The sequence below is a fragment of the Oratosquilla oratoria genome, chromosome 29 (genome assembly GCF_046742065.1).
Source record: "Oratosquilla oratoria isolate Oo_2021 chromosome 29, ASM4674206v1, whole genome shotgun sequence".
Lineage (NCBI taxonomy): Eukaryota > Metazoa > Arthropoda > Malacostraca > Stomatopoda > Squillidae > Oratosquilla > Oratosquilla oratoria.
In genome coordinates, this window is record NC_134805.1 from 14,926,792 (window position 1) to 14,949,050 (window position 22,259).

General features: G+C 39.5%; 2 protein-coding genes across 5 annotated transcripts in view; both read right to left on the minus strand.

The window, feature by feature from the left end:
- The window catches only part of mRpL9 (mitochondrial ribosomal protein L9), a 36,149-nt gene extending 25,016 nt beyond the window's left edge, over positions 1 to 11,133 (minus strand). The window contains exons 1-3 of one of the 4 annotated variants that reach the window (XM_076211776.1): positions 11,020 to 11,133; positions 3,013 to 3,156; positions 1,102 to 1,267 (exon numbers count right to left, since the gene is read on the minus strand). In XM_076211776.1, coding sequence (XP_076067891.1) covers positions 1,102 to 1,267; positions 3,013 to 3,156 — 310 coding nt within the window. In that variant the 5' untranslated portion in view covers positions 11,020 to 11,133. Of the gene's footprint in view, positions 1 to 1,101; positions 1,268 to 3,012; positions 3,157 to 6,288; positions 6,414 to 9,583; positions 9,638 to 11,019 lie in introns of those variants that run through there. The other 3 variants (XM_076211775.1, XM_076211774.1, XM_076211777.1) reach the window with 3 other exon arrangements.
- Positions 11,134 to 16,181: 5,048 nt separating this feature from the next.
- Positions 16,182 to 22,259, minus strand: part of LOC143040619 (D-galactonate transporter) — a 98,424-nt gene continuing 92,346 nt past the window's right edge. The window contains exon 12 of the mRNA XM_076211778.1: positions 16,182 to 21,957. Within this exon, the coding sequence (XP_076067893.1) occupies positions 21,911 to 21,957 (47 nt within the window). The 3' untranslated portion in view covers positions 16,182 to 21,910. The remainder of the gene's footprint in view (positions 21,958 to 22,259) is intronic.

Consider the following 22,259-nt stretch of genomic DNA (forward strand, 5'->3'; position numbering starts at 1 on the left):
GAAGTATTGGTAATATCTTCATCACATGTTCAGATCTCCTGCACATAACCTATATATATTTAATCAAAGCTGTTTGTACTCTGGTATGTACTTCATGAACTAAAACAATTTTTGTGTCAAGTTTTTGTTTGTGAACAGAATTAACCATATACATATACCAAGGCTTTTCCCCCTTACAAGGGAGGTAGCCAAAAAGGGAAAGGCATAAAATCATTCCCACCCATTCCATCCCTGAATACACTCCACACCCCTCCACCCTCCCTCTCATCTGAGCACCTGGATGACGGGTCATCCCTGCACCTTGTCCACTGCCCTGGGTCAGAAGCAGTGTCGCAAGACACAGCACATCCACAGCAAGGCCGCTTCATTAAATCGGCGACCCCCCCCCCTCTCTGTCCCCCCATTGCACAAAAGGAGAGGACGGGGAGAAATCCCTTCGGGCTGCGTCAAATTTTGCTCACACATACTACCTCACCCCCCATCCACCCGCCCATTTCCACCTCATGCAATCACATCATCATTCATATACAACCATTCTCCATTCACCCCTGTCTTCTGTCCTCTCCCGTCCTTCCTCAACAGACATTCCCCTCTTCCCCAAAGCCCCCTTCACCCCATCCATCCACCTCATCCTAGGACGTCCCCTCATGTTCACTCCCTCCACATCTGCCTTCCATACCTCTTTTACTAGTCTTTCTTCACTCATTCTTTCCATGTGTCCAAACCATCCTAATATTCTTTCATCAACCCTATCTCCCAACTCCCTTTCCACCCCTGTTTTCCTCCTCACCTCCTCATTTCTCACTCTATCTAGCCTAGTAACCCCCATCATACTTCTCAGACACCTCATTAAAGAAAAAAAGTTCCTTTGTATTACTAACTATCAATATACCAAGGGTTTCTTCCCCCTTATAAGGGAAGTAACCAAGTAAAAGCATGCACCCACCCTCACCCATCCACCATCCTTGTTTCCCTTTCATCTTAGCTCCTTGTGAATGAAGGGTCATCCATGTCTCCTCTCCATTGCCCAGGTCAGAAGAAATGCTGCAAGACATTACTAATACAGTAATATAACAATGAATAACTGATGAATTAACAAACCTTCACAGGGTTCCAGCAAGAGAATCTTTATCTTCTCCTGTGGTTTGGTGTTAGTGTCCTCCACCAGTTCATATACAAAATTTCGTGGGCGAAGTTTTCTGGTTCCGACATTCTTGTGTGCCTTGACAAGTTGTGGTGGTGTTCTTCGCTTCAAGATGAAGGTGGTCTGAGGGCAGAATTTTGATCAATATTAACTTCTTGAATGTAATCAGTAAGAATATCTGTGTACCACAGTTGGTGGCTGAATGGGTGAGTAAGAAAAGAATAAATGTTGACATAAGTAAAGTGATGAGGTGTGCAAGGAGTGATGAGGATGGCAGGTTGTATGGGAACACAGACGACACTAAATTGTTGAGGAAAGTAAAAACCGAAACAGATTGCGAATCACTACAGGAGGACCTGAACAAATTTTGGAAGTGGAGTCAGAAATGGAAAATGGACTTCAACATTAAGAAGTGTAGTATAATGGAGTTAGGAAAAAGTAAAAATAAATATCAGGACAATATAAAATTGGAACTAAGGAGGTAAAGAAAGTGGGATCTGAAAAAGATCTGGGTGTAATAATCTCAAACGACTTGTCTTCTGATAAACAAATAAACAAAATTGTCAGAGAATCCTATAACTTGCTAAGGTCAATAAAAGTGGTATTTACCTATTTGGACAAAGAAATTATTACAAAAATTTTAGTCACACTGATAAGGCCTAGACTGGAATATATGGCGACATTGTGGTCACACAGTGCCAAAAAGAATATAAAGAAAATTGAAAGAATTCAGAGAGCAACCACAAAAATGGCTCCAGCACTTTCAAATTTGTCATATTGGAGCAAAGAAGAGGGAGAGGCGACCTACTGACCATCTATAGAATCATAAAGGGCACAGAAATACTCGATAGAGAGGACTTGATAAACTGGGACAAGAGAAACACAAGAGGACATGGAAAAAAAAAAAAAAAAAAAAAAAAGTTATAGAAGAGATCTGAGGAACAGTTTTCCACACAGTGGTGGACACTTGGAACAAACTGGATGAAACAGTAGTGTGTGCAAATCTGTTCACGAATTTAAGAGCAAACTAGACACTGAGATACAAAAGCAGGACACCACAAGTGTAGCTTGCCTTCTCATAAAATAAAACTAGGTAAATACATACACACACACACACATATATATATATAATCTACGACTTCACGATCGAGCAGTACAGCAGAGCCACCTTAAAATTGAGAATACGAAGAAAAAACTGAACAACTACAACAATGCTGTCGTTTTTAACTTCACATGTATTACTGAGAATCTGCTCCCCCCTTTACTAATCTACGACTCCACGATCGAGCAGTACAGCAGAGCCACCTTAAAATCGAGAATACGAAGAAAAAACTGAACAACTACAACAATACTGTCGTTTTTAACTCCACGTGTATTACTGAGAATCTGCTCCCCCCCTTTACTAATCTATGACTCCACGATCGAGCAGTACAGCAGAGCCACCTTAAAATCGAGAATACGAAGAAAAAACTGAACAACTACAACAATGCTGTCGTTTTTAACTCCACGTGTATTACTGAGAATCTGCTCCCCCCCTTTACTAATCTACGACTCCACGATCGAGCAGTACAGCAGAGCCACCTTAAAATCGAGAATACGAAGAAAAAACTGAACAACTACAACAATGCTGTCGTTTTTAACTCCACGTGTGTATATATATATATATATATATATATATATATATACAGTATACATATTGAGAGAGAGAGAGAGAGAGAGAGAGAGAGAGAGAGAGAGTAGAGAAAAGAGAAGAGAGAGAGAGTGAAGGATGTCCTACTAATATCATAAAGTTACACAAGAAAGGAATTATTACCCACCAATTTCAAAGGAATGAAAAAATGATAACATGATTTATGATCCATACACACCCGTGCCTGCTGTCCTGGAGCACCTGGGAAGGGGGTAGGTGTGGGAATCTGAAGTGTTCCACTGCATCCTGCTGAAGCTGCTAGAGGAGTCACTGTACTCCTGATACAGAGTCTAGCCATACTCTGTGATAATGAGGGCAGCATCTACAAAAATATTACAAAAAACTTGAATGAATTTGAGAAAGAATCTATCATGATTTTCTTGTCACTATGTCGAGTAAAATTGAACTCAAACTACAGACATATAGCAATGTTTGCTCTGAATTTTTGCCAAGTTATTCTAATCAGAAGATGAGTGAACCCATGATGAGGCTTTTAGTTCCCTGTTAGTTCCCTGAGATCTTCATAAGTAGTAGAGTGAACTATGTTAATAATGAACTAATGTTAATAATTCTATCTATACAGCAAGGACTTTTCCCCCCTTACAAGGGAGGTACCCAAGTCAAAAGACAAGTACCCTATCTCGCCCATTTCACTCCCATCCACCACATCTCTCATCTTAGCTCCTCAGGGCTGACAGGTCGTCCCTGAATCCCGCCCACTGCCTTGGGTCAGTAGCAACGTAACAAGACATGGTACATCCACATCAAAGCTGCTTCCCTTAATCAGTAACCCTCCCTCTCCATCCCCTCATGCAGAAAAAGAGAAGACAGGGAGAAATCCCTTCAGGCTGTGTCAAAAATCATTCACACCATAACCACTCCCTACCTACCCCTTCCTTGCATCACAGTATCATCTATCCACAGCCACTCTTCACTCACCCCTTTTATGAGCTAAGCAACTGCATTGATAACTTTACTGATTACAATCTACAACATTGCCTTAATTTACCCAGGCATAAAAAATAAACTATGTCCATATGGTTAACACAGTACATTGTAATATGGTTACTCTATGGAAATAGGACAACAAACAACTGAAATAGTTTGAGAAAAGTGAAAAACATTTCTACTTGAAAGATGCTATCATTACTGAACTTGGAATTCCAGATAACGCATAGAAATGGTGGACTTAGGCTGTATGCATGTAAACAAATAAATAAATGAAAAGAATATATAAATAATAATAAATAAATCAATATCCTCCAGCAAAGGATACTCAGATTCCTGTGGGAGGGCAGAAAATAAACACAAATTTAAGAAGTGTGAAAAATAGTCACATGATTCTGGACAAATTGTAAACAGTGGTACAATATAAAGCAGTGTCACCATTTGTCCAATGAACTAACATTCCTCTACAATGAAAGTGCCTTAGAAATTACTGTTCTGAAAAACTAAGCTTATACTTGAGATATTTGCTTTGTACCAATAAAAACTGGCCAGATTGAGTAGATCATCACAGTAATACTAATACTAGACAAAGGTTAAAGTAACATCTATACCCAGATCATAGTGTGATCACTGGCTATCTCCATACATTTCCATGGCTGGCCACAATTTCAAAGCTGCCTCATAATCATAGAACACACCTTGGCTTTGCTAGTGCTCGTTAACTAGTTTCGAATGTAATTGGTTATATTGACCACATGTTCAGGAAGGCTGTTCAGTCAAATTCCAGTATCACACAAACATGGATATCTAACATGAAGCTTACAGTGTCCAATAGCTCCTAAATTAATCTAATCTAACCTTACCTAGTTGCTAGATGCAGGTCAAATTAGTTCTCTATGTCCAGATCTTCACCATCCAATTCACGGTCTTATGGATCTGGATGACAGTGATCTGACTTGTCTGATTGTACTGGGGCTTCCTCAAAATTATACTTAAATGCATGGTTTTTCCAGTGTCTTTAGGTACACCCACAACCCATATTGAGTGACTCACCTGAGTACATCAACCTAGATCATGCTGAAGCCACCACCTCAGAAATCTCACTGTCTCAGGAAGAAGTTTCCCAACCATAGACTATAAAGAATGCCGAGACTAAAGTGGAAACTACTACTCAAAGCCAGACCCCAGAGGCCTTCACTTCATTTAAATACAAAAACCAAAATTTGCAAATACTACAGAAAGCACTGCTGCAAACATGGTTTAATTGATAAGAACTGCCCTTTTTTACACCCCCAAGCCCTGTCAAAGGTTGATAAAAATTGGCAATAAAGACTACCAAGAATGCAAACCAGGATCTCAATGCCCCAACTACCACCCAAAATCTACAGATATTCAATTTCAAGTTATCAATGCTTCAGTGAAGACTGCAGGTTCATGCACATAGAGGGAACCCAGATTTCCTAATACAGTGATCTCAAATAATGACCACATCCAAGCCTAAGCCCAACTCTCTCCCTCAAAATCAGAGATACCAGCTGAACGGCAACATTGGACAAACCACAGCCATGCTGCATACTCTCCATCATACTCTGAAAACAGAGGGTATTTTTCTTTTAGTTGATTCAAACTTAGAAAACAGAATTAATGGAGGACTTAGAAATGCAACTATCAAGAATCCAGAACCCCATGTCAACCCTAGTCACCCAAATAATAAATGACCATCTCAGAGGGATAAATCAGGTTATGATGTACCCTCAAGCACCTCCACACCACTACATCCCTGCACACCACCATGCACAAGCAAAGAGTTTACTAGAAACTCTCTGTTGGGGAATGTACAAGGGCTCTATCACACATGCAACCAAAACAAAATCCCTTTCCTCATGGATCTAGCAGATAAGAGATTTATGCTTATTGCCTTTGCAGAAACCCAGGTATACAAGATAGCAAGACCAACATACCAAATTATGCCATCTTCAGACTGAATTGGGTAAACCAGACACATGGAGGAGTAATGAATTATCCAAGGTCTGATGTAGCAGCAAATGTTTCAAAGAATCTGCTCCTCAGACAGCTACTATGAAATGCTGGGTATAAAGAATGAAAAGTACAACACCTTAATGTTCACTATGTACCACACCTCAGGCAGTGTCAAAGAAGTTTCAGATTTGCTGTGGACAAGATAATAGATACCATTGATTTCTTCCATACATCACCAGAAATCATCTTAATGGGAGACTTCAACAACCCACAAGTAAACTGGGAAAACAGTACCATTTACAGGGTACCAGATCACAGACAAACCAAGATGTTACTGGATCTAGTAGAGGAATTGAGCCTTACTCATCACATTCTTTTACTAACTAGGAAAGAAAGAATGAAAGAAAGAAAAAAAACATAACCAGACCTACATTATTCTTGATGAGAACATACAAGCCTGGAAAGAATAACCTCTCACCCCCATCCCAGCAGATTTTGTTAACTCTAAGCATGTGATGACACTAACATTGGCATCATGAGGCACAAGTGGGTATATGAGGATACCAGCATCAGTGTCATTTGTAGTTGTAGCCGAGTGACACTCATATTCTGTGAACAGGCTTGATTGCATTTTCTGTGGTTATCAACATTCTGGGTAATAGAGAACAAGTATTATAGTAGTAACTCTATTTTTCATAATGCATATATTATGATGCATCATCAAATCATCATGCATCAGGCAGCTGTGTGAGAGTATTTGACTTGTATTGAAGAGGTTAAGTGGGCTACTCTGAACTTCTACAACAAAATCAACTGGGATGAGATTATGAAGAAATTGAGATATGAAAACTGGCAGGGGCATCTTGACAGTAAATCCACACAGTAAATGATCTAGATTTTCCTGAAGAAGCGCTACAACATATGCAGTGTACATGTCTCACTCAGGAGGCCAAGAAGGACAACACCACAGATGCTGAGAGACAGGAGGATCCTCTTCAAGAAAAGAAAATATTTCTCCAGCAAACTCCAAAAGGCCAATACAAAGGCCACACAAATAGTATCCAAACCTACACCACAGATCACGTGGGAATCACAAACAAGGCCAATAAAAAGACCTGGGAGCAATGCTGAGTTGAGATGATAAGTTTACCACACACATTGACATTGTTGAGTGACGGAAAATCATTGGGATGGATACTCAGAACATTTATATCAAGAAGTGAGGATTGCATTATTACACTGTGAAAGACCCTGGTACTAAACTTGAATACTGGTGCCAACTGTGGAACCCAGACAGTATAGGGAAGATAGTGAAACTTGAGAATGTCCAAAGAACCTTCACCAGCAAGACTTAGTGTGTAAAAAGCATAAACTTTTAAGAATGACTCAAGCACCTCAAACTCTATTCACTCCAAAGACGCAGAGAACAGTACCAAATCATATACACGTGAAGAGTGCTGGAAGGTTGTGTCCAAAATATTGGAATGACACTCGACCAAGAAAGGACGAGAGAAAGATCTTGGTATGTGGAAGGAATCACTAGCAGCAACAGGAGTACCATATCACTTTGAGCAAACTCCTTCAACAAAGTGGTCCCCAAGACCTTCAATAGTCTGCCCAACTACCTGAAGAACACCACATCCTGCACAGTCGAAGTATTCAAAAGACAGCTGGATGCCTTCCTACATAAAAATTAGACATCTCCCACACCATCCTATAATAAGACACGGCCCCACGACAACAAGCTGGTACATCGTATACCACTTCACCAGAGGCAACACAGCCAAGGAGGAAGCAGTAAGCAGTCAGTTCCTGTAGCTGAGGTGCATTTGCCAAAATCTCCACATGGTATCCCAGGCCATTAACATAACCATTCCATAGAAGAAAACAGATCTTTCACATGCAGAAAAAAAATAAAATAAATAAATAAATTAAATAAATAAATAAATAAAAAAAGTGAAAAATGTGTTTGTGTGATCCTGGAATTGAATCAGCAGTATTCTTTTTAGAAGTGCACACCTACATGGTATAGCTTTCGAAAATTGAATAATAACTTTGTAAGTCATAATACATTAATGTAATAGATATTTTTCTTGGCAGAAATCAATATCAGAAAACATTACTTAGAGCTATACAGAAATGAAGTTGTGTTGACTCCTTTCAACGCCATCTTTGTTTTGATTGATCGGAGGTTGAAGATGATGGTGACAACCTGATGACCTCTAGAATTACAGGTACTGCTTTACTAAATGCAGGTTAGGGTAGGTTAGGTAGGTAGGTAGGTTAGGTTAGAAAAGACGAATTTATCGTACTTTAATTTCTTCAACCTCCACCTCAACCAAAACAAAGATGATGTCTCAAGTAGTCAAAGTGGCTAAGTTAATTTATTTATAGCTTTTAGCAATTTCTTCTATCATTCATTTCTGCCAAGAATAATGTATATTATATTCATGAATTATAATTTACAAAATTATTATGTAATTTTCTATTGCTATATTGCATTGGTGTGCCCTTCTAAAAGTTTACCGGATCAGCTGGGTAAATATTTTAGAAATGTATACTTACATGAAAATTAATAGCAGAAAAAGTTGCTAATAGCGATACACTAACAAACAGAGCCATGACAACGGCTTGAGACACCATCTTTGTTTTGACAGATGCGTAGTTCAAAGAAATTAAAGTACGATAAATTTGTCTAACCTAACCTGCATTTAGTAATGCAGTATCTGTAATTCTAGAGGTCAACAGGGTCATCATCATCGTCATGATCTGGATGATATGACTATGAAGCAATAATACAAGTGTTAGTTTGTATGAGGGCGGCTGTAATGAGCTTCGTGTAAGCGGCGGAATACGGCCGAGAAACTCCAACTACGTAAGAACGTAAGTCATCAGGGATGTTGATGGCTGGTTTTGGCATCTGATTAGACTGCAGGGTGTGGAGTGTACAGCTTGAAGAAAAGCTTGAAGCTCAGCTCTGTAGTACACTTTCAAAAATATGTAGGATGGTGATGTCCCTTATGGGAGAACACCTGGTACACAACATCAATGCCATCATCAAACTGGCATTAATGAGGCTGTACACACAAGATGGCAACTCAAACCTATCATTGCAGCTTTATTTGGTAATTAATTTCTTTTTAGCAAGTTTTTTTTGTTACTGATTTCTGACAAGAAAAACATATATTACATTGATGTATTAAAGTTTACAAAATCAATATTCAATTTTCTATTACTATATTACATAGGTGTACACTTCTAAAGAAAAAATTACATCTGCTGTTCCATTTGCTGATTGTGTAATCCATAGAAAAAATGTAGCTGGATTTGGCTTTAACAATTATTCTTTGCCAATTTATATGAATTTCCACAGGTTACACGTCATATGCACAAGAAGATCAGGCGCATCAGTATCATACAAATTTCTCAGGCAGAATCTACATATATTTTACATTTCTTCTGGCTGCAGCCAAATATCCCTTTAGTTAAACATATATCATTAATGGTACTACTCTGATATAGTACTCACTCGTAATGTTTTGGGTAAAATTTTACTTTCGACCTTTGTTGGAATATAGCAATACAAAATTAAATAGTAATTTTGTAAATTAAAATGTATGAACGCAATATGCAATTTTGTGTGCGGAAATGAAAATAAAAATAGTTGCTAAAACAGGTTTCTAAGTAACGAAGTCGTGTACGACGAATGGTACGCCATGTTTGTTATGGTAGATTCCGACGTCGGAGAAATGAAAGGACGATAAATTTGTCTAAACTTAACTAAACTAACCTAACCTAACCTGTGTTTAATAAATCATTACCTGCAAATTAGATATCATCCGGCTGGTCCTCGTCGTCATCGTCGTGAGAGACGTTGGTGGGCTTTTCAATCACTCTCTCAGCTTTTGTATGGCTATATTCCTCCAATGGTTGAAAGTAAAATTTTACCGGTTAGGTTAGGTTAGTTTAATTTAGTTTAGTTTACTTTAGTTTAGACAAATATTTCGTCCTTTCATTTCTCCGACGTCGGAATCTACCATAACAAACATGGCGTACCATTCGTAGTACACGACTTCATTAATTATGAAATCTGTTTTAGCAACTATTTTTATTTTCATTTCCGCACACAAAATTGCATTTTACGTTCATACATTTTAATTTACAAAATTACTATTTAATTTTGTATTGCTATATTCCAACAAAGGTCGAAAGTAAAATTTTACCATGTTTTGTTACAGTTTAACATTATTTTGTTGTTCCTTAGCTTAATGCAATGTTCTTTTTTGTGATGGTGCTCAAATTTTTGGTCTCAATATTGAATATTCCTGTGTACAAACATTTTAGTAATATTAGCAAAACTATAACAATGTTTATGTGTCATATATGTATTGACCGGTATTACTCATGATTGTCTCTGGTCCCTTTAACCCCCTACGTATGTTGTCAGTGTGACTTAGTGTAGAATAACAATCTGATGAGGACCACAATGGAAATAAGCGTACATGCTTTTTGTGTTATCCTCGGCAATTTGCTTTTATTTATTCTGAACTATGTGTTCTTGTCATTATTTGCACTTCATGTACATTGATTCATTGCCAAATAAAGTCTATCAATCTATCTAACCCCAATAAAGCCTGCCATTACATGTCATGTATCCAGAAGATAATTATTATCTTCTGGATACATGACATGTCATGGCAGGCTTTATTGGTTTTTAATAATTTATTATCATAATAAATTATTAAAATCATAGATTTCAATCAGATACGGTGTACCTTGTTTAGTATCACTATTACACTACATTCAATAACTATTTTGGTTAATTTGTTTTGAAAAAACTGGACTCTCCTAATGTCACTTGTCAAATATAAGATTACTAATTATAATAAATTTAAAGATTACCGTACATTCGAAATATTAGGATAAGTACCGGTATACCATATTTACAGTAATTTTTGAATTTCGGTTAGAATTTGTTATTATTACCTATAACCTCTCTCAAATTTACTTTGTCGCATTAAAATTAAAGAATGTGATGTATAGTATTCCAATAGTATCCTTACCCTTGAATTGTTTACAATAGCGTCACGAACTTTTCTACCTCCATAGGCATTACTTAGTGTAGAGAGTAAGGGATCAATAATACTATTCATCTATGTTTTGTATAATGTAAACAATATATCTAAAGTAAATTACTAATTAAATATACAATATTCATGAGAGCCTTGTGCCCGAACAATAAAAAAATATTGTATACCTTAATAGGAGAGGCACTTTATCTTACACGCTCTGGAAACACACAGTTGTGACAGTACGGGAATGGTCTAATACTCTAATATATCGAGGTGTTCAAGTGGATCAAAAGCTTTAATTAACAAGGGTGACGCAAGCAAGGTCATCATATTAGGACAATATAGCAGAACTCGCAGTAATATATTAAAATTGGATAAATTTAGATTAGAACAATATAGACAAGAACTGGCTTACTGATTGGGTGGTCAATGACTGGAAAAGACTTAGTAACTATCGGTTGTTTAAAAAAACTGTTAGACAACTTTATGGATGGGAATGACAAGCTTCGATAAAAAACATAACAATGCCATAGACTAGATACTCCGGCACTTTCACCGAGTCAATCACTCATGCTCTACGCCGAATGGTGCCGAGGCGCATTCGGGCACGTTCGGAAGGCTCGAAATTCGAGAGGCACAAAATTTGAAATTGGAAAGTCTGAACGTCTTTAAAAAAAAGTCAAGCGGGGACGATAACCATTTTTCATGTGGTCCTAGGCAGGTAGATGTTGGAAGTAGAGGAATTAATGAGGACAAGGGATTTATGATAATATTTTTGAAGGTTAAGGCTTGATTCACACTATCGGTCCGGTCGCGCTCCGCTCTCGGTCCGGTCCAATATTGTCTCATTAATTTCAATGGAAGCATTCACACTGGCGCTCTCGCTCCAGTCTCGCTCCGGTCACGGTTCCGTCAAAAGATATTTTTACTGGAGCGAGAGCGGAGCGTGACCGGACTGTGAGCGCCAATGTGAACTCAGTTGCCACGGTCCTGCTCCTCCTGCTCCACTCCAGTCCAAACCATGGATAATCCAAAGGAAACACCACAATGGGATCATGAGAAAGTTAGAAAAATGATAAAAATACGTTTTCTTTTTATTTATCACTGATACAATGACAATGCGTACAGCGAGGATATACATAAGCACCAACTGAATTAATTATAACCTACAAAACTTACTTTAATTTTGTGGATTCAGATGAAATGCTAATAGAATTAGTCAAAAGGTAAACCAGAGCTGTATGACCTGACTTCGCTGCACTACAGTGATAACGTGGCGAAAAGAAGAAGCTGTGTTGAAATAAGCAGGCAGCTGGGTTGTGAAGGTAAGAAATTCCATACAATAGCCTAATGTCCACTGTGGAAATGCATTTCCTATCCTCACTAAACAATTTTCCTATACAATAATGTTTGCATACTTATCATATTGCCAAGGTACTGAGAGAAAAAAAAATACACATTATTAACCGAAGAAAGAAATTCCATATGTATAATAACAACCTATTATCCACTGCGGAAATGCATCGCCTTAGCTCACTCAACAAATATTCCTACCCAAGTTTGTTTGTCTACTTATATTTTATCATTTTGCCAAGGCATTGAACCAGCTGGGGAGCTGAAATAATCTTTCAGTGTTTCTCTCACGCCAAAAGCCTCCTTTGTAGCATTTCCCCCTCTTCCTCTCATTGGACGTACTGTGTTTGATGGAGGCATGACAACCGTATCTGGTAATGCAACAGCATTTGGGTGTATCAGATTGTGAAGTATGCATGTTGTGTAATGGTTGCATTAACGTTAGAAGGCATAGCTTTAAGTTTCCTTAAATATATTCTGAAGGTTTGCACTAGAATACCAAATGTGCACTCAACTATCCTCCTGGCTCTAGATAATCTATAATTAAAAATCCTCTTCTCTACCTTATGTTCAGTCTGTGAACCTGGGTAGGGCCTCATCAAATTTCTCTTCAGCGGGAAAGCCTCATCTCCCACTATAACGTATGGTGCAAGCACATCAGTGCCAGGAAGTGCAGCATCTTCTTGTACATTTCAGGTCATCCTCAATTTTGGATAGTATTTTCTCAAATGTTCCTTTGTTCATTCTGAAATAGCTGTGGAATTTACTCTCATCATCAATAAGACGAGGATACAGAGTATGAAATTCTCCTTCAGTCCTCCTATCTTGCAACATAGGATGAACCCACAATCTCTTTCTTTTTCTATTTTGTTTTCCTTCTTCTTCTTCTTCATCAAGTGCAATAGCGATTATTGCCAACTCGGCGTCAGAAAAGTCACACATCCTTCGTAACTGATGGTAAGACTTCTACTGGTGTCGAGGGAGGGGGGATGACGGGAACGAGAGCGGACCGATGGTGTGAATACCTCAGAACCGAGAGCGGAGCGCGACCGGACCGATAGTGTGAATCAACCCTGAATACCTCAGAACCGAGAGCGGAGCGCGACCGGACCGATAGTGTGAATCAACCCTAAGTCAACAAAATCAAAGAGAAGAGGTCCAAGATTAGAGTAAAGTGCTGATTTGAAGGAGGCTATTTAATCCAATTTTACTATATTGACAAGTTGACGGGTCTGATAGTGCAACCTTCTTGTAGCCTCCAAATTGCAATGTGGAGGTACAATTTTAAACGTGTGTCCTCTTGTACCCACTGAGGGGGCCAGGGTGAAAAAGTCATAAAGTCATACTACATACACTGTAGGAAATCTTCCAGTATTTTATAAGGTCGCTTCTGAGTAGACGTCCTTGTACTGAATATAGGTCTAGGGTCTTCCAGCCGCCCAACAGGAACTCTGTAGTGTTACTGGACACAGCATGCCGCTCAAGAACCCAATACAGATTCGTATTGGCATGGGCAGCGTATATAAACAGCTGCCTGTGAACGTGACCAGTACGTATGGGCCTTGCCTGCTGGGCCTGGATTACTTGACGAAAAGTGAGGCGGTCATCGACCTTGGGAGTAGGAAGCTGAAGGTTCACTGTGACGAGGTGCCCTTGATCCTCCCGGATGCCGCAGAGCAGGTAAGTGAACCCCAGCTGGCAGATTCCTAGGCCGTAGATAAATTTTAGTACATACTTTCAGTACCAGACAAGACAACAAGAGTCCACGGAAGCCGAGGGGAGCAGCTACACAGCATGTGAGTGGTGGACAGCCAGGCGAAGCAGAAATAACCGGGAAGAAACTGCCGGAGCACCTGAGGAATCTGGCACTGTGGAGTTCCACACACATGACTGAGGGAGAAACTGAGTCGTTGTGTCGTCCACTGTCCCAGTTCTTGAACGTGTTCAGCAGTGGAGAAATTGATGTCGATGGCCGTGCGTCGTTGGTGCGTCACACAATCACACCAACAGCTCGCCGATCAAGCATCTACCGAGGAGAGTTCATACAGCGAAACGAGTGAAGATGAAACGAGCTGTACAAAAGATGGCAGCCTTGGGTTTGGTGGAGAATTGACAGTTCCTGGGAGTCACCTATGGAACTAATTAAAAAGAATAGTACCAAGCGGTTCTGCGTCGACTACAGGGCCCTGAATGCCGTGACTGTGAAGGATTCGTATATTTCACCCAGGATCTACGACACGTTCGACGCGTTGACAGGGGTACACGCTGGATCTCAAGGTAGTTCACCACCAAATGGAGATGGGAGAGGCAAACAAGAAAAAATATCTCTTTCTTCGTCGGGTAAGACTTGTGGGACTTCAGCGTGACGCCCTTCGGGCTGTGTAATGCTCCTAGGTGTTTCGAGCGACCCATGGAGAGGGTACTCGAGGGACTACAGTGGAGGATGGCCATGGTGTACCTCGATGATCTATTGGTCTTCGTATGAAGTTTTGAGCAGGAGTGGAGCGGCTGGAGGAAGTTCTACACCGCCTGAGAAAGGTGAACTCCAAGCTCAGATCCAAGAAGTGCACCCTCTTCCAACGTGAGGTGCCGTTTTTTGGGTCACTTCATACCGACCCACAGAGGATGGCAGTCGTGGAAAGTTGGGCGGTGCTCATTTACGTGTCAGGGGTAAGGAATTTCTTAGGTCTCTGTACCTACTAAAGGAGGTTCGTGGAAGAGTTTGCGACGGTAGCTGCCCCGCTCCACCAGCTCACACGTGAAGGTGCACTCTTCGACTGGAAAGAAGTGTGCCAATGAGCTTTCGGCGACTTGAAGCGACCTCTGATGGACGCTCTGGTACTCAGACCTGAGTCTCCCGTATCTGCTTGACACGGACGCCAGTGGAAAGGGTCTCGGATCAGTGCTGTCTCAGATCCGGGAGGGCCAAAAGCGAGTAGTGGGTCATTATATCGCCAAGTTCAACAAGCCGGAGGGAACTTCTGGCATTAGTGAAAAGCCAAGCCCATTTTCACCACTACCTGTATATAACGGAGTTCCTGTCAGGACAGACCACGCTGCTCTCCGTTGGCTGAAGACACTGAAAGAACCGGAGAGGCAGCTGGTGCGTGGGTTGGGTCGGCTCGAACAATACAACTACTGCGTTGAACATTGACTCGGACGAATGCACAATAATCCGGAAGGCCAGAGCCACTGCCCCTGTGAGCTGGAATGTGCTCATTATGCTCGGTGGAAGGCTAACGTGACGCGCGGACGTCTACGAGTGGTGGACAATGAGGAGAGCCTTGCAAAATGGAGGAAGCAGCAACTAGAGGATCCTGTCCTCACCCCTGTGGCTTATTGGATGGAAGCTGACCACGAGATAATCCATTTGGGAAAAAATAGCGCCTGAGAGTCCCGCCACTAGGTGCCTCGTGAACCAGGGGCTACCTTAAGGTTGGAGGGAGGTATGTTGCAGAAACGGTAGATTGAGGTAAGCAATGAGGAGGGCAGGTAGCAGACAGTAGTGCTGGGTACTTTCAGAGCTGAGTTGCTGCAAGTGATGCACGCAAGAGCCACAAGTGGTCACCTGGGCATAAAAAAATCCTCTCCCGCCTTCGCCAGGGGTTCTGATAGATCGGCATGCGATAAGACGTCACAGAGTTGTGTCACACTTACCAGATGCGCGCCACTAGGAAGGAAACTGCTCATAGGTTGCGGGTCCTCCTCGAGTTGTACCAGGTTGGATCACTAATGGAAAGAGTGGTAGTGTACATCGCTGGCCCGTTGCTCTGCACCCCCGAGGCAACCGGTTCATCAGCATCACGATGAACTACTACACCAAATGGCCAGAGGCATATGCCCTGCCAGATCATGAAACGGAGACAATAGCGGAGGTTCTCGCCAGTCAGTTCTTCACCCGTTCCGGAGTGTCGGGTGAAACTGACCAGGGGAGAGAATTCGAGTCGAGGGTCTTCGAATGATAACTTTCATTTATCTGAGTTCAACTTATTTATTTAAGATACATCTTGTTTCCATAAATTACATGCCATGCCTTATCTATACGTATAATGAAATAATAATAAACGCCCAGATTTGTATTTGTACTTTATTAATATATCTACACTTTGATATGGCAAAATTATAACATCGGAATTTTTGGAATGAAGAGGGACTGTAGTAATTCTTCTCTTTACTTATAGTTAGTATATGGCATTCTTCTCCTTATTGTACATGTTTATTGTATATGTAATACTCCTTTATTGTACATGTAATACCCTTTATTGTATATGTAATACTCCTTTATTGTATATGTAGTACTTAATCTCAACATATAGTCAATGTTTTATATAAGTTGTCTATGTAGTCATTATATTATGTAACCGCTCTACGTGCGTCGTTAGACCCAAGGTCTATATATACCAGGTCTATCCACTTCCGACCGAATTTCGAGGGTGTTGAAGCAGCGGGTCCGTGACGTCACCGGGCTGGTCAAAGTGGGGTTCGCGCGTCCCATCGCTGTTAGTTGTAGCTGGTTCGTTGCTTGGATATGTTGTTGCCTCCGCTCGCACCGCTTCACGCAATTAGTTATATTCTGACAATGAAGATCTATATATACCGGTATATATAGATCTTGACAACATGGCTTATTGTGCAATTAAGGGTTGTGGCTCAAACCAAAGAGGAAGTAAGCCAAATGTTAATTTTTATCGTTTCCCTGCAAATACACACACACACATACACACACGCGCGCACACACACACATACACACACACACATACACACACACACATGTGAACGTGTACACATATAAGCACACACGACAATATCTCCCCTTCCCGTAAAATACGAATATATAAATATATACACACACGCACACGCACACACACGCGCACACACACACGCACACACACACACACTTCATCGGATGGACGGCGTAGAGGACGTTCTGAAGAAAAAGTGAAATTTTCGTGGATCCCAAAGCAAAGGAAGTACCTATTGTATTTACAGGGGGGGATTGCTCGTGGTGTAGTGGGAAAGTGAGGAAAAAGGAGAAGGGGAGGGATTACTGAGGGAAATGGAAGGAAATGAGGAAGGAGAGGACTTGGTCCAGGCAGGCAGACGCCATGTAAACAAAAGAGGGCCGGACCAGTTTAGTGACGATGAAGGGTCTAACAAAAATGTAAAGATTAGAAACATAGATATGAGTAGCACAATAGAAGGTGAGGATAATAATTTCCAGGGATTTAAGGAGGGGGGGGGGGAGGATACCAACCTCCCCCGACTGGCAAGACTCGAAGAAAAACTTGAACAAATGACTGAACATTGGGAGAGTAGGTTCGGTAGAATGTCAAAAATGGCTGAAAGGGTTGAAAGATTGGAAGCACTAGAGAAGGCAAACAAAAACTTAATTAAGGAAATAGAAGAACTAAAAAGACAGTTAAAAGAAGTAAAAGAGGAGAATGAAGAATTAAAGAGGAATAATAAAGAAAACAAAGAGGCCATAGCTAAAGAAGCTAAGGGTTGGAAGACAATCCAAGAAAACAGTAAAGTTGCATTTACTGATATAATTAAACAGCAAATGAAAGAACAAACTGAAGACTCAGTTATCAAAGTGATGAGACAGAAGGAGAATATTGTAAGAGACTTAGCAGACAAAAAAAAAGTATAATTATATTAGGAATGGATGAGAAACATAACCCAGATAGAACCACAAGAATCAAAGAGGAAAATGAAAAAGTAAACAGTTTACTACAATTAGTTCAGGAAGATGAACCAGAAATAATGAAACAAATCGAAGAGAAGTTCAGACTCGGAAAGTATAGTACAGATAAGACCAGACCAATTAAGATTAAATTCAGGTCACAAACGACGGCAGAGAATATCTTATCCAAAACAGGGAAACTAGCAACAAGTGAACAATATAAAAAGGTATGGATAAAAAGGGAAATGAATAACGAGGAAAGAGAGGAAGAAAAGACTTGAAGCTAAGGAAAAAAAAACAAGAACAGAACAGAGTCAGAAAAAGAGAGATTCTATTGGTGAGTAGTGAATATGAAACTAAGGAAATTCGACATACAAGAGAAAAACAAAAGGGAAACAGAGAACACAATGGAAGTGGCAGAAAACTAAGAGTGTCTTACACAAATATAGATGGATTGATAACAGGATTGAATGAGCTGAATGATTATTTGAAGGAAAAAGAACCGGACATAATGGGAATTGTAGAAACAAAATTAAAAGGTCCACTACCACCCAACAGTGTAGGACATGATGCATATAATTATTGGATTAGAAACAGAGAGACAAAGAAAGGGGGTGGAGTTATGTTCCTGACTAAGAAGGATATAAACGTGAGGTGTGTCACATATGGAAAGAATACAGTAGAGATGATTATGATCGAAGTGAAGGACAGAGATAAGAAGAGCAGAAAGTTTGTGATAAATTATGTGCCTCCGAAAACAGCCTCGTGGGAAGAGAGTGAACATAAAAGTATGTTAGAGGACACAAAGATAACATTAAATAAGATAATGGAAGATGGAGGAAGAATAGTTATGATGGGCGACTTTAATTGCAAAGAAATCTGCTGGGAAGAGGTGACATTAAAGGGTGGAGACGGCTCATGGGGAAACGCTCTACTTGAGATGATTACTGACAATACAATGACAAAGTGGATATAGGAGAACACTAGGTATAGAAATGAGGAAGAACCATCGAGACTAGACCTAAAAATTACATCTGAACCTAGAATAGTGGACAAGATTGAATATAAAACACCAATAAGTAAAAGTGACCACATATTGATTGAACTGGAACTAAATGAAGAAAAATACATGAAAAGAAATGAACAATACAGAAAATGATGTATGTATGAATGATGTATGAATGTATGTAGAATGATGTATGTAATGATGTATGAAAAAAAAGAATAAAAAGAATGATGTATGAAAAAACAAACTTTGATAAAATAAGAGAATTCTTTCAAAACGAAAACTGGGAAGAAATATACAAAGAAGAAACAACAGTGGAAGAGAAATGGAATATTTTGACAAAAATTTACAAAAAAGGAGTGGAAAAGTATGTCCCAAGACAAAAACAAGAAAAAGAATATGTAAAATGCTGGTACAATAAAAGTTGTAGGGAGTTAAATGACAAAAGAGACAAAGCTTGGACCAGATGGAAAAAAAGACAGAAGGACTGAAAAATGGAAAATATATACTTGTTATAGAAATGAATATGTACAAACGTGCAGAGAGGAAAAGAGAAAATATGAAAAAGATGTCATAGAAAAGTGTAAAGATCAACCAAAACTATTTTACAGATTTGTAAACAACAAATTGAAAAACAAACAAGACTTGGAGAAATTAAGACAAGGAGTTGAATACACAGAGGAAATTGAAATGGCGGAAATTATGAACAAACATTTTAAATCAGTGTTTACAAAGGAGAACATACAACCTGAAGAGATCGAATGGAAAGAGAAAGTCCCTCCCATGAAAGAAATAGAAGTAACAAAGAACGAAATATTGAAACACTTGAGTAATCTTGATGTCAGAAAATCGCATGGACCAGATGAAATAGCAAACTGGATTTTGAAAGAATGCAGGAATGAACTGGCAGACAAAATACATAGCATAATAAACAGTTCCTTGAAAGAAGGAAAAGTTCCAGAAGATTGGAAAAAAGCAAATATAGTACCTATATATAAAGGAGGAAATAAAGAAGACCCTACCAACTATAGACCAGTCTCTCTAACAAGTACAATAGCAAAAATTTGTGAAAGAATTGTCAAAAGTAGATGGGTAAAATATTTAGAAAAAAACAACATGTTAAATCCAAGGCAATTTGGATTCAGACAAGGACGATCATGCGTCACCAATTTAATATGTTTCTATTCAAGGCTAATAGATATAATACAAGAAAGAGATGGATGGGCTGATTGTGCATTTCTAGACCTGAAAAAAGCTTTTGACAAAGTACCACATAAGAAGTTGCTTAAGAAATTAGAAACTGAAGGAGGAATATAGGGCAAACTGCTTAATTGGATGGAAGACTTTTTGCAAGAAAGGAAAATGAGAGTAGTGATAAGAGACAAACACTCAAAATGGGATGAAGTAATAAGTGGTGTTCCGCAAGGAACAGTTCTGGCCCCAATAATGTTTGCTATATATATTAATGATATGGATGAAAGAATTGAAAGCTATATGAGCTTCTTTGCAGATGATGCAAAACTACTGAAAAGAGTGAACACGGAACAAGATTGTGAGTCACTACAGAGTGATCTAAATAAAGTACAGGAATGGAGTAGGAAGTGGGAGATGGAGTTCAATACAAAAAAGTGTAGTATAATGGAATTTGGAAAAAGCAAAAACAGAATAACAGGATCATATAAATTGGGGGAAGAAGGAATAAAAAAAAGTAGAAAATGAGAAGGACCTGGGAGTCATTGTTATGAATAATATGTCACCTGAGAAACATATAAATAAGATTTTTGGAGAAACTTATAATTTAATAAGAACAATCAAAGTTGCATTTACATACCTGGATGAAGAAATGGTGAAGAAAATTCTAATCACTCTGATAAGACCAAGACTGGAATATGCAGCAACGATATGGTCACCAAGTACAAAAAAATGTATAAAAAAAACTTGAAAGAATACAAAGAGCAATTACAAAATTGGCACCAACACTCCCAAAACTATCATATGAAGAGAGACTAGCAAAACTTGAACTACAGACACTAGAGCAAAGAAGAGAGAGAGGAGATTTGATAACTATTTACAGAATCATGAAAGGCATAGAAATTACTGATAGAGAAAATCTGATAAAATGGGATGATAGAAATACAAGAGGACACGGAAAGAAAAAAAAAAAGACAGCTATAGAAGAGATCTGAAAAAGAACAGCTTTCCTCACAGAGTAATAGACAGTTGGAACAAGTTAGATGAGAAAGTGGTGTGTGCAAAAACAATACATGAATTTAAAAATAGTTTAGATAAAATGAGATATGAAGACGGGACATAACGAGCATAGCTCCTCTTCCCGTAAAATACAACTAGGTAAATACACATGTGAACGTGTACACATATAAGCACACACGACGATATCTTCCCTTCCCGTAAAATACAAGTATATAAATACATACACACACACACACACACACACACTGATAATAGCAATGAGGTAGAGAGAGAGAGATAACGGGGGAAAAATACAATAATTCCAGTCTTCCTTAGCGTTTCACAGTTTTCTTCAGTGTTTCACAAAGAGAAAACGGAAGCAGCCCGATGACGTCAGAAGCTGCGCAGAGCGGCTCAAATGGTTAGACCTTGGTTAGACCATACGCACTGAGCGTAAGCGCTGTTGTCATGCCTATATTCCATAGCATTCATGTATTTAGTATAACGTTACCCCTAACCATTTTGCATGCAAACTCCTCATTATATCCAAGTGTTTCTCTTCTCATTATTTCGTACTACCTACAAATTCCACCTGGCAACGGGGTGCCAGAGAAGTGGGTCCGAGGTCATGCCCCTACCCTGTGCCAGGCCCCCAGCTTAAGCCTGAGGGCAGAATGTACTTAGCTCTGGTCGTGTGTAGACCTACGAAATAAACCCCCGTGGTATTCGATGTTTCACTTAACCATAGGACTCCTTACACCATGCATTCCGATTATGCTCTGGATTGTCGTTGGCGATTCTGAATTACCGAAGAAAAACAAACAAACTTTAACCCTGGCCCTGCTTACGTTGCTCTGATGATGAAGCTCGCAAGGAAGAAGAGGATTGAACCTGGAAGAAAACAATATGATGGCCACAGTCAAAAGCTCATACAAGACAAAAATGCATACAAGCATGTGCATACACATTTACAAAAATCTAAGGTAAAAAGTAAGTACAAATAATGAGGGAAGACTAAACAAATACAGGGAATCCTCGATTTACGATAGTCTCGACTTCCGCCGTTTCGTGTTCACGACACTAGCCGTACTTGTCTTTGTACAGCCCCCACCCTTTTTTTTTTTTAAATAATACAAATAACTAGTTGATAAGCACGGCGGAGGAATATGTCGTCATGCGACGATAGGAAGGAA